Source organism: Carassius gibelio, chromosome B2, assembly GCF_023724105.1.
Source record: "Carassius gibelio isolate Cgi1373 ecotype wild population from Czech Republic chromosome B2, carGib1.2-hapl.c, whole genome shotgun sequence".
Taxonomy (NCBI): Eukaryota; Metazoa; Chordata; class Actinopteri; order Cypriniformes; family Cyprinidae; genus Carassius; species Carassius gibelio.
Genome location: NC_068397.1, coordinates 20,092,444 through 20,107,565, shown reverse-complemented (window position 1 = coordinate 20,107,565; position 15,122 = coordinate 20,092,444). Strand labels below are relative to the sequence as shown.

The following is a 15,122-nucleotide window of genomic DNA, read 5'->3' as shown; positions in this document are numbered from 1 at the left end:
TCTTTCTTCGTCGTCTAAGTTCCCGACGGTCGCTGAGTTTTGATGAGCGAACATGTCGTCAAATGTAATCATATCTGTAAAGAACAAAAGCACATGAGGCTTCCTCGTCCAACACAAATAACTGCACGCTGAAACCATGGCAACCCCTCACGCCGCCCGCGCTGCAATAATAAGCCTCCATCCATTCATTCCTGAGCAGTCATCTATGGAGCTACATCATCAGCAACTGTGAGTGAATGGCATGGCAGAAAATTAGGTTTGTAAAAAAAAAATGCATTGATTCCATTTTTTTGTGGCTTTTATTAAACGTGTATGTTGTTAGCTGTATCATCTGTGCGCTTGGATCATTCTAAACGCTAGAAGACGACTCGGTAGGCCTATTAATCTTAAACTTTATTAAAAAAAAAAAAATACCTGTTTAACATTTTAAACGTTTAGTGCTTGTAGAAAATCTGCATGTTCGTCACCAGGGGGAGCCTTATAGACAAAAAAATGGTTTTAAGATATTTAAAACCATTTAACCATTAAAGTATTTAAATACGTTTTCAGATTTGATACGTCACTGCATGATTGTAGTGTTTATAATTTATTATGCGTTTCATTTTTTTTTATTTAGCCTACTTTTTAATTTTACTTCTTAAGTGATATAACTTTCTATTTATCAGTGATTGACAAGCCAGCCTCAGACACACGAAGAGACTTTGGTCACATGTACCTGCACACACTGGAAAGAACATACATCGGTTTGTCTGTCACTGCCACTTCCTGTCGAGAGTATAGCTTGCAGGCAGATTTAAGGTGTGTTTTTGCTTTGTGGTTATCTGCCCCTTGCAGCACTGCACAAATGTATTCAAAAGCAAAGAAACTGAAATAACCCCTTATCCCTTAATTTTAAATCTTTAAATAATAATAATAAACCATAATTTAAACAAAAAGCCATGACAAAACTTTTGTCAGCAGTTTGTTTAAATCAGTAGATAGATAAGATGAATAAAACAGCAGATCATCAAAATAATAAACTGATATAATGTGGAAAATTATGTGATTTTCAATGCCATATCCTGTATGTGCATTGAATTCAAGGTACTTTTGAGTGTATGGTGTGTGTGTGCAAGCACGTGTCTGTTTTCTAGTGAGAGTATAAGTGTCTCCCCACAAGACCCACAGCAAGTAAACCAGACAGATAGTATGCGTCATAATCAACGGTTGAAGCCACACTACACACTTTTGGCCATCTGCCAGATTCGAATGAATAGCATCAAATTAAAATTTTTTAGTTATTCACACTTTTATATTAATAGAAATATGTTTGGAGACAAGGTGGGAGAGAAAGTGTGAAATAAATCTTGTTAATGGAAAATAATTCTCAAAGACGCGTTATTTAGTGACTTATTTAGCCTTATAGTAACCTGAGCGTATAAGTAACCTTAAAGCACCATTTAGGGGTAGATAAAAGATTAATTTTGTGGGTACTGCCCCGGTGACAAACTGTTCAGTGTGCAAATGGTACAGCTTGTCTGATGCTGTCCCTAATGATAACAGTGCATAATGGAGAAAATGTGTTGATGCATTATGGAAGAACAATTAGGAAGCCTATAAATCAGGTTTTATTGGCATTTTGTATTTAATATACTGTTTGACGTTTTACAAAATGAGCAGCAAATACTTAATACTTTTTTTATTTTATTTTTTGGTGTGAATCAAAAGCAAAATAGACACAAATATCCTGAATGTACACAACTGGCTTTAAATCATGAATAAAATATTCACAGCTATACTTTTGCAGCAACAAAAGACAAATATATCTTCATATAATAACAATTATAAACTTTTTTTTTTTTTGCAAGAAAAACACTTTTAGAAGAAATTCAATGCTCATACAACATTTATATGAATTGAAAATATTAATGCTGAACAAGAGATGGAAAATATTGTAACAGTTAAATGAGCAAAACAGTAACAATGCACTCTCCCTGCCACAACACTGTTCATACAGTTCACAATTATTTGAACAGGATTTGACATTCATTTTAATGGCCCAGTCAAACAAAGAGAACCCTTGTTATGCAAGGCATTCAAGGCTGCAGCCATTTTATTTGTGGTGAGCAGGTTACTTCACCCTCCACCAGACAGCTCGTTTCCAAGCATGCAAAGTCCTCCTATGGAACCTCAAACTTCTGCTTTGAAAACCAGATGCTAAGCACCTGCAGAAAAACAGAAGCCTTTTCTAAGCATGCCTCACTGACAGTGTTCTGACACCAATCACAATGAGAGTGCATTAGTGGTTTCTGTGTCCGACATAACAGAGGGGCGATGAGAGCTTCCCTGCAGCAACTTGGAGCTCTTGACGGTTGGAATACAACCAAGGTTTTGGAAAAGTCGAAAGACATCTTTTCGGAAACGCACTCCGACGAAAGCATATAGGAACGGATTTAGGCAGCTATGCATGTAAGCGAGGCTCTTCATAACTTGGCCAGCAATGTCAAAGCGCTGGACCTCTTTGCAGTTTGTGATGGTTGTATTGGCTGCCTGAGTGGCTTCGAAGACCAACATGCCGTTGTACGGAAACTGAGAGACAACAAACACGGCCACAACTGCCAAGATGACCCTCAGGGCCTTGTGCTTCTCAAAGTTCCTCGTCTTCAGCAAGGTGCGGATGATGTTGGTATAGCAGAAGATCATCACTATGAGAGGAATGCAGAAGCCCATGCAGATCTGGAGAGCCAGGACCAGTATTTTTGTATGATTGTTTTTATTGTTCCAGTAGACCATCATACAGAAGTGATTGCCCTGATCGTCCTCTTTCGAACGAGCGAAGAGAAACTCTGGGATAGACATCACGGCCGCCAGGAGCCAGATTAACACACAGATGAGTTTGCTGTACAGGAGACGATCCCTCTTGGAGTTCTGCGCTTTGGTTGTCTCGACAATCACTATGTAGCGGTCGACGCTGATGCAGGTGAGTAGAAACATGCTGCTGAAGAAGTTGATTTTGTAAACGGCAGAGACAATTTTGCAGAGGCCCGAGCCAAAAGTCCATCCATAGATTGAGTCGGCTGCCCAGAATGGCAGAGTGCAGAGGAAGAACAAATCGGCCACAGCCAGGTTGAGTAGATAAACGTCTGTCATCGCCTTCAGACGGTTTTTGAAGTGTGTGTATATCCAGACCACCAGAGTGTTGCCAATGGCTCCCAGAATCACAATTATCCAATAGAGAGCTGGCTCATAGTACATTCGAAACTCTCGCACTGCTGCTCTGTCACATATTTCCCCACCTTCATAATCGCCCATAGTTGTGGAAGCATCTCCATAATCCTGCTAAAATTCAGCAAAGCATGTCTTACTGAGCTGTTATCTTATTAAACCTGATACTTTGCATATAAAGGGCAATCATGTTGATGCTAAACATGAATGCAAACATTATGAGACAGCATGCACTCAATGTAAATAATCAGATACCACTTACATATTCTGAAGACAGCCCAGTCGACGGGGTCGCAGACTCGGTAATGTTCATCGTTGATCTTTTCTGAAAAAAACGAAGAAATTTTAAAAATATTCATATTAACAAAGATTCACTTTTATCATGCCAGAATACACTAAATATTATATTCATAAATATCCACAGCCAAAAACACTGCATATCAATAATCAGACTTTTGATTTTGTTCTCATTAAATGAAATTAAACACTATCAAATCACAATTCATTATCAGTTCATGTTCCTTTAATGTTACAGAAAGCCAGTTAAAGCCAGTACTTACTCTAAGTTCTTTGAGAAAAATTAGGTCTAGTAATACAGATGAGCTGCTGTCTGCTGTCTTTCTGATTGCTAAGATCACTTTCACATTGTTTTTGGTGCCGTCTGGAAAGCGTCTGTTTTGCAGAAGCTTTTAAGGTCTTGAGGTTTAACCACTGTGACGCACACAGTGAGTGTGAACTCTAACACTTTTTTTTCCCCCTCCTTCATAGGCCCACCTCTGAACAGATCAGAAATGTTTGTTTACGAGCCCATTTTATTCATAGCACAACGTAAAATAGGAAACTATAATGTTTTTAATTAATATTTTGATGTGCCACAAAATCATAATTACTCCATTTTAGATGTGATGCACTTATCACACACCTGTGTCAAAACACTCCTCAATATCATTACACCATCATGCAACTTTATCTGTAGGTATGCATAAATGTACTTACAGGAATTAAATGTGCTTTGTGCTACTCAAAAAAAGAAAGGAAAATAAAAAGAAGTAGCTCCTCCACCAGTGTCTTAACCAAGTTTTTCGATGAGTTTTATTCGATTTTTAGTTTGCGTATACTGAGCTCTTGTTTTCATCTCTCTTATTTAAGAAAAACAGGGAAGCACTTTTAACTATCCTTATCTTCCCTTTTTTGAAGGTTTGTTTGTGACTGTGGTCAGTCACAGTGGCAGTGACATGACAGATTCCAGTTCTTGTGGCACAAGTAAAACTGACCATTCGTTAACTGACGAAATTGAGCAATTACATGCACAGCAACTTTTCGAAAATATTTTTGCGCAACGAAGATGATGCATGCAAACTTTTGACCCTGGCTATTGAATAACGCTTGAAGTTTTAGTCATTAACTTTCGCTAACTCTAATTTACATTTACACACATCAAAAACAACACGAGGAGATGATATCTTTAAAGCAGATTTTTTTTTTGCACGTTGTCAATGCCTGTTTGGTTCCTTGCTCAAGTGTGAATCTTCATGACCCAGACATCCTGTTTATCATTAATAATGTCTCACCAGACACATACTTCATTTATTTTTATGTGCACTATTATGCCATATCCTGTGTTAAAGGACACATTTCCTTTTTATCACGTCAGACACAGTACAGCACATTCTCCCATGGAATAATTCAATATGAAACATAAAAGAGTGCAAGCTTAGCATAGATACACAAGACAGCTTTAGGTTGTGCTGTTGTAAAGGTCAGGCTCAAGACATTTTCATGAAGCTTTAGGTTATCTTGGATGTGTTGATGCCATTTAGAATGCAATACTGATTGCTAAATTCATCTTATTGCTCATCTCCAGTCATGGTTTGATAAGACTGGTGTTGGTAAAAACTGCCCTTTTGTGCGATGGTTTGTAGGGTATATTGATTTACATGAATAGGTAAAGGTTGGAAAAATGGAAACAAGGTGTATGCCACAAGTAGTGAAGGGTGTTGATGTTCTCTTCATGTCTATAATTAAACCCAGTGGCCTCTATAGGTGTCCTTTACACAAGCCAACAACCAATTGTTCCTCTTTTTTTGTCAGTTTTCAGTGACCAGGTCAAATGGAACACATGCACGCACATGTATCTCTTTATCTGAGTTACTAGGCCTTCCTCAAACTGTGGTTGAGCCCTGATTAAACTCGAAAAACCGTTGAGGAGATAGCATATGATTCATGTTAGACTTCCTTTCAGTGTTGAACACTTCTAAAAGAGCTAACTTTTACAGATTCCTCATCTGTAGTTTATTTCACTAACCTGAAATGATCATTCTCTGATGGAGGCATTGTTGAAGTGTCAATAGAAGCTGATGCAATCCACATCTTGCATTAAATCAGTGCAAACTGATGTGAAAATCGGCTTGATTTAGGTGGCGTCCCTCCTGGTACACCAGTTTGCATGACAAAACTGTATCATAGTAACGGTTGTGGCAACGTTTGATTGGGACAAACATTTGTCATTTAGTACCTTGTACTACTGAGAACATTCTGCGGTGAACATTTGCACGACATGCTAAGACCACAAGGTTATATAGAGGAACAAAGCACTTGTAATCACAACCCCCCCCCCCCCCCCCCCAAAGACTGTTGTTTAAGTTTGTAGGGTTTTTTAATTCACGACTGAGTTACACTTTGCAGAAACCCAAAATTGCATTTGAATACTATTATTTGACATATGCAGTGACGAAAGAAAGATTTCAGGTTGTTAGCCAGCTGCTTGTCTGTAGCTGCCATGCTTGGTTAGTTTTAGTCACCCACTCTTTTTGTTTTTCTAACTCTTTGCTCTACAGTATGGTTGAACTGAGGTGTATATCTGCTTGGGGCTTGTTTGTTTGAGTGCCCACACCTCCATTGTACCCTTTTAAGTCACATGATGTTTTGAAAAGTGTCATGAGCACTTGTGGCATCACAGGGGTAAAGTGAAAAATAAGAAAAACAAAAAAGTGAGAAAAACAAATGACATGATGGTAGCGTGATTTTACAAAGTGTGACTTCCTCAATTTTCTCAAAAGAGCAAACATGAAAAACTGTCTGACACCAACTATAAAAGACTTCTGAAGGAGTTTATCGCATCTTTGTATCTAAGGGAGTGATACACCACTAAGTGTAGATTAATATAAAATATTACGGTTGCACTTTATTTTACAGTACGTGTACTAACATGTACTTATAGTGAACATACAGTGTATTTATCTAAGAAAGTTCTGGTAACACAAGGTAACTACATGGGGTAGGGTTAGGTTTAGGGGTAGGTTCAGGGTTAGTACCTAGTTATTACATAGTTATTGTAATTACACAAAAGTCACACACTTAAAAATGTCAGTAAAAATATAGTACAATATACTGTAACATTTTGAAGGAATTTTCCATATATGGTTTTTACAAGTGTTTTACCGTATTCCGTATACTTTGCATTGTGGAAAAAGAAGCTCAGTTGATTATCGGCGCAAAAAGGACTCAAGGACTATGCTCGAGCAGGCGCCATTATTCACGGAGATAGTCTAGGTCAAAATTTCATTTTAAAGTCGGATTTGGGGTTTGGGGAGCCATTCTTACACTTCTATGGTATATATTTTTTTGTTAATTGTAACAAACTGTAAAGTGCGTTAACTTAGCGGCTATCTGGCTTGTTTGGCAAATGAATGTCGGAGCAGCCGAATTCAACATTTTCAGCATACTGTCACATCTTAACGTTACACGACATGGAGGTACGTGTTACAGCGCTCACTTTCAGTTTTATAAATAAAAGTTTATTAACTTTTAATTGTTGTTGACGCGGTGTAATTGTTACTGAGCATGTCGTAAAGCATGTTGCAGAGTATTTAAATCTCTTTTGAATCATCCATCTCTCTCTCCTCAACCTGTGATCATCAAATCTGACTCCTGCAGCTCGTGTTGAATGCAGGGTTGCCAAGTCCGCATTTTTTTCAACTATGGCTACTTTTAAACTGTTAATGGGTTGATTTTCCCCGTGGGTTAAAGGTTTGACTTTGTGATTTTCCCCGTGGGTTAAAGCTTTTTAGCTGTGTTTATGATCCATATGCATAACAGTGGCTGTAAAATATGTATTTTAGGTATGAAAATGACATATTTTCATTTTTGATATTTGGGATATGGTCATTGCACTACTTTGGGCACTAATTTAACCACCAACCACACCCAACCCCCTGACCACTTGTCCTCTTTTTGGAAAACTGAAATATGGTTCACGCATGCACAAAACTACTAGGATGTTACCTCTATGTTTTACAGACACACATGGAAATTAATGTTAAATTGCTTTGCTTGTTAAGATAATGTAAACCCAAAAAGGCAAATAAAAGCTACTGAACGCACTTAAGAATGTTTACATGAGGTAAAAATAACTATATTTCCCTTTAGGGATCTAATAGACCCAACCATAAAAATCAAACGCATTCACCACTTCAACTGTAAAGTGTTGAAAAGTTCAGTTTCATTCATTCAGATGACTCCAAAGCATTAATTTTGAGTTGTTCTGTAGTAATAAAACAATTATATGATTTGTTTTATGCAAACAAGGCCTGTTTTTGCAGTAAACTGAAACAGAATGCCTTAGCATTGTATGTTGAGAATAATGAAACAAGAGTTCATCCAAATGCAGCTTTATTGGAGAAACAAGGATGGGACTCCTCACATTTGTGCTGGGGGTCTGCATTCATCAAGGAGGCATTCAAGAGGATTCAGTATCATCTGCATCGGAGATGACTGATGTCTCTGTGTAGGAAAGATTAGGGAAGTCACATGCCAGCACTGTTCATGACTGATGGAAACAGCAAAGTCACATGGCGAATGCAAGGGCATTTCAAAAACTCCACAAACAGAATTTCACTTCAAATCAAATGGTTGAAATGATTGCATATGTACCTGTAATAATTTCTTTGACCTTTATTTGCCCAGCTGTTGGTAGACAAAAAGGGGCAATGAAAAGAGAGACACAGTAATAGAGAGAGAGAGAAAAAGACAATGAATGAGCATTAATAATAATCTGTCAAATGTATAACATTCATAAACCTTAAGCAGTTTCTGTCCTACTCTGCCCTTGCATGTTAGAGTAAAACTTGCCTGTCAGGATGTATCTAGTTTGTATGTCCTTTGGGGCAGGGTTTATTGGGGGAGTCCTGGGGGGTGCTGGTGTGGGGCAGGGCCCTCCCTACAGGATGGAAAAGCGCAGATGCCCCCGGACTTTACTACTCAATAGGAAAGCCTATAGTCAAAGCCTTAATACATCATGGTGCTATTTATATTTTATCCAAATGTAATGTATTAGCACTGTTTTCCCCATAAAAACCCTAGATTTCCACTTTAGCTGAACTAGCAAATTCCAGATGTCAACAAGTGCGTCACTTCATCATGTGTCAAAAAAGGGAAAACAGATTGATCAACTACTGTCACGTCAAGGCCAAGTAACATAACTGGGGCTGCGTATCCATTTCACAAACATGTTTAAATGTTACATTAACAAATCAGACTGATCTGATTCTCACTAAATCTAAATCTAGTAGTCACAGTGATTATAAGTGAATAATAATAATAATGCACATTTTTACACTTGAACTCAAAATTTTCCTTGTCTATTCCACAGAAGAAAATAACTTCATGGGGGGGGGTGTTGGTTGAATAACATGAGGGTGTTTAAATGGTTATAGTATAGTGTAACTTTGGTCTTCTATTATCTCAGATAGCAGGGAGATCTTTCGGCCATCACTGTCATAAAAAACTCATAGCTGCACTAACAGACATTCTGTTGGTTCAAAATCATGCTGTGTATGCTCATAATTGAAACTGCTTCGTGATTAACAGTCACAAAGCAAACACTCAATAAGATATAACCGTCTGACCACAAAAGCTTTCCAAAGCAGTCAGAAAAAAACCCCGATGACTGTCCCTAAATGCTTTTGATACCATCACTGCTTTGTTTCCTTTCGATTTGTTAAACTGGCACAAGCTTTTGGTTTCCATTCAGTCAAAGACATTAAAACTTAAAGCAGCTCTCACCTGAAAAAGTGTAGGACGACTCTGTAAACTCAGGCACCCTGAAAGTTACAGAGTAATAATGAAAAAAATTAAAAACACAATTACAGCAAACAGTACAAATCAAAAGACAAACCCTTTATATTTATCACCCCAAACTGTATAATAGCTGACTTGACATTTCAAGCCGTTTTATAAGTGTGTTAGGATAATACTTTCCACTTCATTTCTGAAAGTAATGGTAAACTATAATAATTAAGCTACTACATGGAAAACTCAGTGGTGAAAATGGTCATAATACACTGGGGCAACGCTAGCTTTTTGGGGGGTGACAAATGATTTGCGTGGGTACCATTGTGAATCCAGGTTTTTCTAACTTTATAAAATGTGTCATTTGTATGTCAAATTCATAATTAGATTTTTGAATGAATTTTTTTTACAATAAATTAATTATAATAATAAGACAAAGTTGGAAAGATTAAGTTCAAAGGAATTAAAGGAAATTAGTATCATCAAAATGAATCTTTGCACTACAGCGGGGCACAGAAGAGAGAAGGCGGGTCATGTTAGTCATGCTCGCATCAGCTGACACTCAGCTGATTCACGTAGAATTACCTATAGAAATATGACACCAGTCATAATTCCCTTTGTAAGGTCCTTTCAGTTATTTTTCAGCAGCTATCATTTTGCTCAGGAGCTAATCACCCACCTCCATCCCCAACTCCTCCTTGTCAGGACTTGGCATTGGATATTTCTTTTTGAGTAAGACCACTGAATTATGTTCATATATAAAATCATCACTTTAATGTAAAATAAACATTAATTATATCTGCTATTGCCCAGAATAGCAGAATGTTGCCAAGAACAGAACCATACACCCAACTTATAATGTATGCTTATTGTAAATTATCTTTGATGATAGTGGTCCTGACAGAAATATATTCGTTGACGAAATATAGCAAAATCAGATAACAGTGTCTCTTAAATATATGTTACTTAATATTATCTTATGTATTTTTGCAAATCTTGCATGTAGGCCTATTTGGATTACTGTCTGTGTGCTTGTGAAAGCATGATAGATTATGATAGGCTATCATTCGCATGGATCCATTGTGTTTTATTCTGCTAAAAGTAAGATTTTCTGCAAAAATTGTGGTTCATCCAAAATATTTTGCCTGAATCCGTCTGTTTTAAAATCTAGGAACGTATTCACAAAACATTTTATCTTACCACTGAGTTCTCCTAAATAACAGTAAAAGTTTTAAGCTAAGAGTTTAGAGAAGAAGTCTTAAAGGGGTCATTTTGTAATTAAATGTGTTTATTTGGTTTAAGGTAAAAAAAACAAAAAACATTATTTTACACATAATGTACATTATTGCTGCTCCTCTATGCCCCGCCTTTCTGAAACATTTTTTCCAGACAATTTTTCCAAAGCTCATCGTTCTGTAAAGTGAGGTGTGGTCTGATTGGCCAGCTATCCAGTGCTTTGTGATTGGCCATATTCCTCAAACATGTGACGGAAATGTTGCGCCCCTTACCATACTGTGATGCTGTGTCCCAGTACGATGAGACAAAAGCAATAAAACCCATTACAAATTAGGCATTTATTGCATCCACTGGGGACATAATTACTGATTATAATGACTTATACTCTCTTTTTACGCGTTGCTTTGCATTGCATATTCCGCCATATAAAAATAAAATAATTTGTCTGCATTTGTGACAAGAGAAACGACAAACAACAAGCACTACTCTTCACTGCTCAAAACTCGATCAGTGGAAAATTTTAATATAAAAAATTACCTACGTCAGTTAGAAGTGCCAGTCTGTCCTTGCAAAGTTAGAATTGCCCCACTTTAGAAAAATTTGTGCACAGACGCATTATATGAATAAACAGTCCTCCGTAAAATGCGCTGCACACATCTGAATATTTGGGTTGAACTGTCCTGGTACAGTGCTGAAAATACAACTTAACCACTGATTTCTATTTGTGTCCTCTTTTGAAAGGCCAAACAAAGTAGTTTTGCTTTCAAAACTAAACACAGCGTCTACACAACATGAATCAAAGTTACACCTTCTTTCTTTGTGTGAGCATTCGGGTGGCGTTATGCAAATCTTCCCACACAGAGACATAGACAAGTGGGGGGGTGTTTAAACGAGGCGTTTTAGGAGGGCATGGACGAGTCTTAACTTTTATAAAGAATATCTCATTGGGTTTATGACTTTAGTCTCTGCAACTTTAGGGATCTTATCTATTCACAAACAACTTTTAACACTCCAAAAAGAAATGAAAAGTGTAAACTGCATCGTATGACCCGTTTAGGCTAAGAGAAAGGGAGGGATTGACCTCATTGCTATGGATGATGTCAGCGCGCTTACTAACTCTGCACACAGTGATTGGCTGATAGTCTCTGTTAGAGATTTATTAATAGAAATATTGAAGATCGCAATATTATGTTGCCATATTAAGATGAATGTTTAAAAATAAAACTGCTAATTGGCACATTCAAATTAAGGCGGAGCATAGAGGAGCAACAATAATGTACATTATGTGAAAAATAATGTGTTTTTTGAACCTTAAACCAAATAAACTAATTGCATTACACCAAATAAATAATCATATGATAATGCCATAGTTACTTGAAGTCATCTCCTTCCAGCAATTTTCTGTAGGTGGAGATCTCCACATCCAGGGCGAGTTTGATGTCCAGCAGCTCTTGATAGGCCAGGATCTGTTTGTGGAGGTCTGCTTTAGCCACCTCTATGGCTGATGTGAGGCTAGCGATCTGTGCCTGGTATTCAGCAACACCCACACTGGACTGGGCCTGGGCCTCTGCTAAACTCTGCTCCAGACTCATGTTCTGAAAACATAAACAACAATCTCCTGACCTATAACAACACATTGTTTTGTCTCCAAAACAGGGTCAGGGTATGCTATGTTTCAAAGATTAATGTTTTCAATTTTGTCTAGAATGGTCTTATTAATTTTTCCAAGAATACTTTTACAACTTTACCATACAGCTTCATTAAAAGTGCCAAAACAACTCCACCTAATTCTTCAGCATTTGGACTTCTCTTATTTTCAGACGCTGAATTTATTGTAAATGATGTCAGAAAACTCGAAGTTGAAACGTTTGAGTTGTCTGGGAAATTGGCTCTTTTGCAGCAGCTCAGCTTCTCTTGTGGCATTGGGGCTTTTGCAGCCAATATGAAACGGCTGAGATCAATAAACCACTTCCTATGTCACCAGCTTCCTGTCTCAGACAGCTGTGATTTATTTAAGAGATGTTTATTATAATGGTGAGAACCTGCAGTGAAGCGTTTCACACTGCTGACGAACACTGTATCTCAAGTTAACTGCTGCTGTTGAGCACTTTTACCATCTGAACACCACTAAAAATACCTTGATTAAACTGCACTCCATTTTGTCTCTGTCCAAAGTGTCTGGGTTTGACAAACATTACACATCTGTTGTATCTCAAAGTGCATCTTTTAAAAAGTCAATCACTTACTGCAGCCACAAGCCCTTGAAGCTCTAAATTCAGGGTCTGCATCTCTTTCCTGGCTGCTGTGATCTCAGCTTTAGTTGACGACATGGCCTCAGTGTTTTTGGCATTGGCCGTCTGGATCTCATCCATCTGGATTCACAAGTAGATAGAATAAGATCTATTAGTTGGAATGCCAAAATGATTGAACATAGGTATAGACGATGCGAGCACTTCCTGTGTGCAGACCTTGAGTTTGTAATACGCCTCTGCCTCCTCTCTGTGTTGCTGCACAGATTTCTCATATTCCATTCGTATCTTGTTGAGAGCTGCAGAGATGTCAAAGGACTTCCCAGTGTCTACTTCAATCATTGAGACTGAAGTGTCCATTGTTGTTGTGCCCAGTTTAGATTGCAAAGATGACAGTTCCTACAGTGACAGATATAACAAATTAGTGTGGCATATTAAGTGTAAACAATACAATACATTTTATCCATACACTACTGTTTAGTTTGGTTTTTAAAAAAGTAATACTTTTATTTAGCAAGGATGCATTATATTCAAGTGACTTTATAACTCTGTTGTGTGAAACAAATTATATATGAATACATCTGTAAAAAAAAAAATAATAATAATTTTAAAAAATGTTTATATATATTATGTTGATTACTCCATGCATTAATTTCAGATTTTAGTCAACACAAATCTTTAAGTTGTACCTCCTCTTGTGTTTGGTTGACAAAGTCCAGTTCATTTTTCAGGCTGGAGTATTTGGCATCCAAATCAATTCTTAGGTCAGATGCCATTTCTATGTCCTAAAAAAAGTGATACAGACATGTGTGGTCAAAGTTTTGTCTACGAACAACAAATTCAAATTTAAGCCAGTAACAGATCAGTTTTGATATACATTGTGTGACTGAATGTCATCCTTCTCACCTTTTTCATGGCAGCAATGTCACTCTCCAGCTGAAACTTCACTCCTTGTTCAAAGTCAAGCCTTAGAAAAAATACAAATGTTATTAATTGACAATACGTTGTGTCATTTTAAATGTTTAAATAGCATTTTTTTAATAGTATCATAAAATATAATGCTCTAATACCATTAAAAAAGGAAACACTCACTTAGCCTTCAGTTCATGGGCAGTTCCACGAACATTGTCCAGCTCGATCTCCAGTTTAACAGTGTCGATGGTGAGAGTTTCCAGTGTGCTGCGGTATTCACTCAGCTGGGCCTCATACTCCACCGTGGCAGTCACAGATGACTCTTGGGACACATCCGTGCCCCCAGTCAGCTGGGAAAGCTTGGCCTCCAGAGCTGCGTTCTCCTGCTGTAGCGCCCGTACTTTGGCCATGTACGTGGAAAAGCGGCCATTCAGCCCAGACAGTGTGTGCTTCTCGGCCGCTCTAGAAAGAATCGGGGCCACAGCAGCACCTGATGCTGATCCAGCAGCGAGCGCAGCGCTTCCACCGAGTCCTCCTGCAGCAACGGCGCGACCCATTGTGAATGCAGGACTGGCAAACATTGCACCACCGCCACCACCACCCAGTGCCAATACTGCACCAGCTCCTGCACCACCACCAAGGCCAAGGCCTAGACCTCCACCAGCTCCAAAGCCCAGTCCTCCACCCAGCCCACCGCCTCCCCCGAGCCCTAGACCCAGTCTTGCTCCACCACTTGCACCATACCCTCCATATCCCCCAGACATCCTGGAAGAGGCCAAGGAAATGGACAAAGCCATGGTAAACAGCTATGAAGCGCACTGAAGGATCAGAGTCTGAACTGAGCAGAGAGTGCAGGCAGGGCGAGATACTAATGATCGCTGTTTAAATACACTTAAGGGAGGGGGGCAGTGCAAAAAGAGACACTCCACAGAGAAAGAATAAGCTGTAACTTGTCTCATTGTAGAGGTATGGCGTCGGTTGTCTGTTAAATGTCAAAAAATTCTGACCTGTAGGCACATTTTCCTACTAGGATGGGTCTTCAATCTAAGTGCTGCATTTCAGAAAAATCTGAATGATGAATATCCCCCCCTTTTTTCAAACATGTCATACACATTTACCTTACTAAATACTAAGATTTACTTCTGGAAACTAAGACTTTCTGCACATGTAGATTCAACAGACAGAACCCCACACCCCCCAAAAAAAAAATATATTTTCAAAAAGTTTTTCCAAAAATCTGCTGTCTTCACTTGTGGAACCACGGAACATTTAGAGCCAATTATCAATTAATGCTACATAAATAATTTACAAGCTATTTTAAAGTTTTTTTTTTTTTTTTTTCTATAAAAATATTACAACTCTATCTTCAAACATACTATAGGATCTTTAACAGATTCATGTATTTTTTGTTGTGTGGAGTCCTAGAGGACTAACTTTTATGTTTTTGCGTCA

At 38.1% G+C, this 15,122-nt stretch overlaps 2 protein-coding genes across 3 annotated transcripts; both read right to left on the bottom strand.

The window, feature by feature from the left end:
* Nucleotides 1–1,589: 1,589 nt before the first annotated feature.
* On the bottom strand, nucleotides 1,590–3,932 carry ccr9a (chemokine (C-C motif) receptor 9a). 2 transcript variants are annotated; one of them, XM_052549415.1, is made up of 3 exons: nucleotides 3,765–3,932; nucleotides 3,467–3,529; nucleotides 1,590–3,315 (listed from the first exon to the last, which is right to left on the bottom strand). In XM_052549415.1, exons 2-3 carry the CDS (start codon nucleotides 3,515–3,517, stop codon nucleotides 2,263–2,265), a joined length of 1,104 nt encoding a protein of 367 aa, XP_052405375.1. In that variant the 5' UTR covers nucleotides 3,518–3,529; nucleotides 3,765–3,932; the 3' UTR covers nucleotides 1,590–2,262. The 2 variants fall into 2 exon arrangements, with proteins under 2 accessions (XP_052405375.1, XP_052405374.1); XM_052549414.1 differs by having other exon boundaries at nucleotides 1,590–3,318; nucleotides 3,765–3,931.
* Nucleotides 3,933–7,858: 3,926 nt separating this feature from the next.
* zgc:136930 (uncharacterized protein LOC563946 homolog) lies at nucleotides 7,859–14,533 on the bottom strand. Its single transcript, XM_052547752.1, has 9 exons — nucleotides 13,851–14,533; nucleotides 13,665–13,725; nucleotides 13,448–13,543; nucleotides 12,978–13,157; nucleotides 12,756–12,881; nucleotides 11,884–12,104; nucleotides 9,268–9,305; nucleotides 8,137–8,169; nucleotides 7,859–7,986 (listed from the first exon to the last, which is right to left on the bottom strand). The coding sequence occupies exons 1-9, from the start codon at nucleotides 14,465–14,467 to the stop codon at nucleotides 7,943–7,945; spliced, it is 1,416 nt and encodes a 471-aa protein (XP_052403712.1). The 5' UTR covers nucleotides 14,468–14,533; the 3' UTR covers nucleotides 7,859–7,942.
* Between the last annotated feature and the right edge of the window lie 589 nt (nucleotides 14,534–15,122).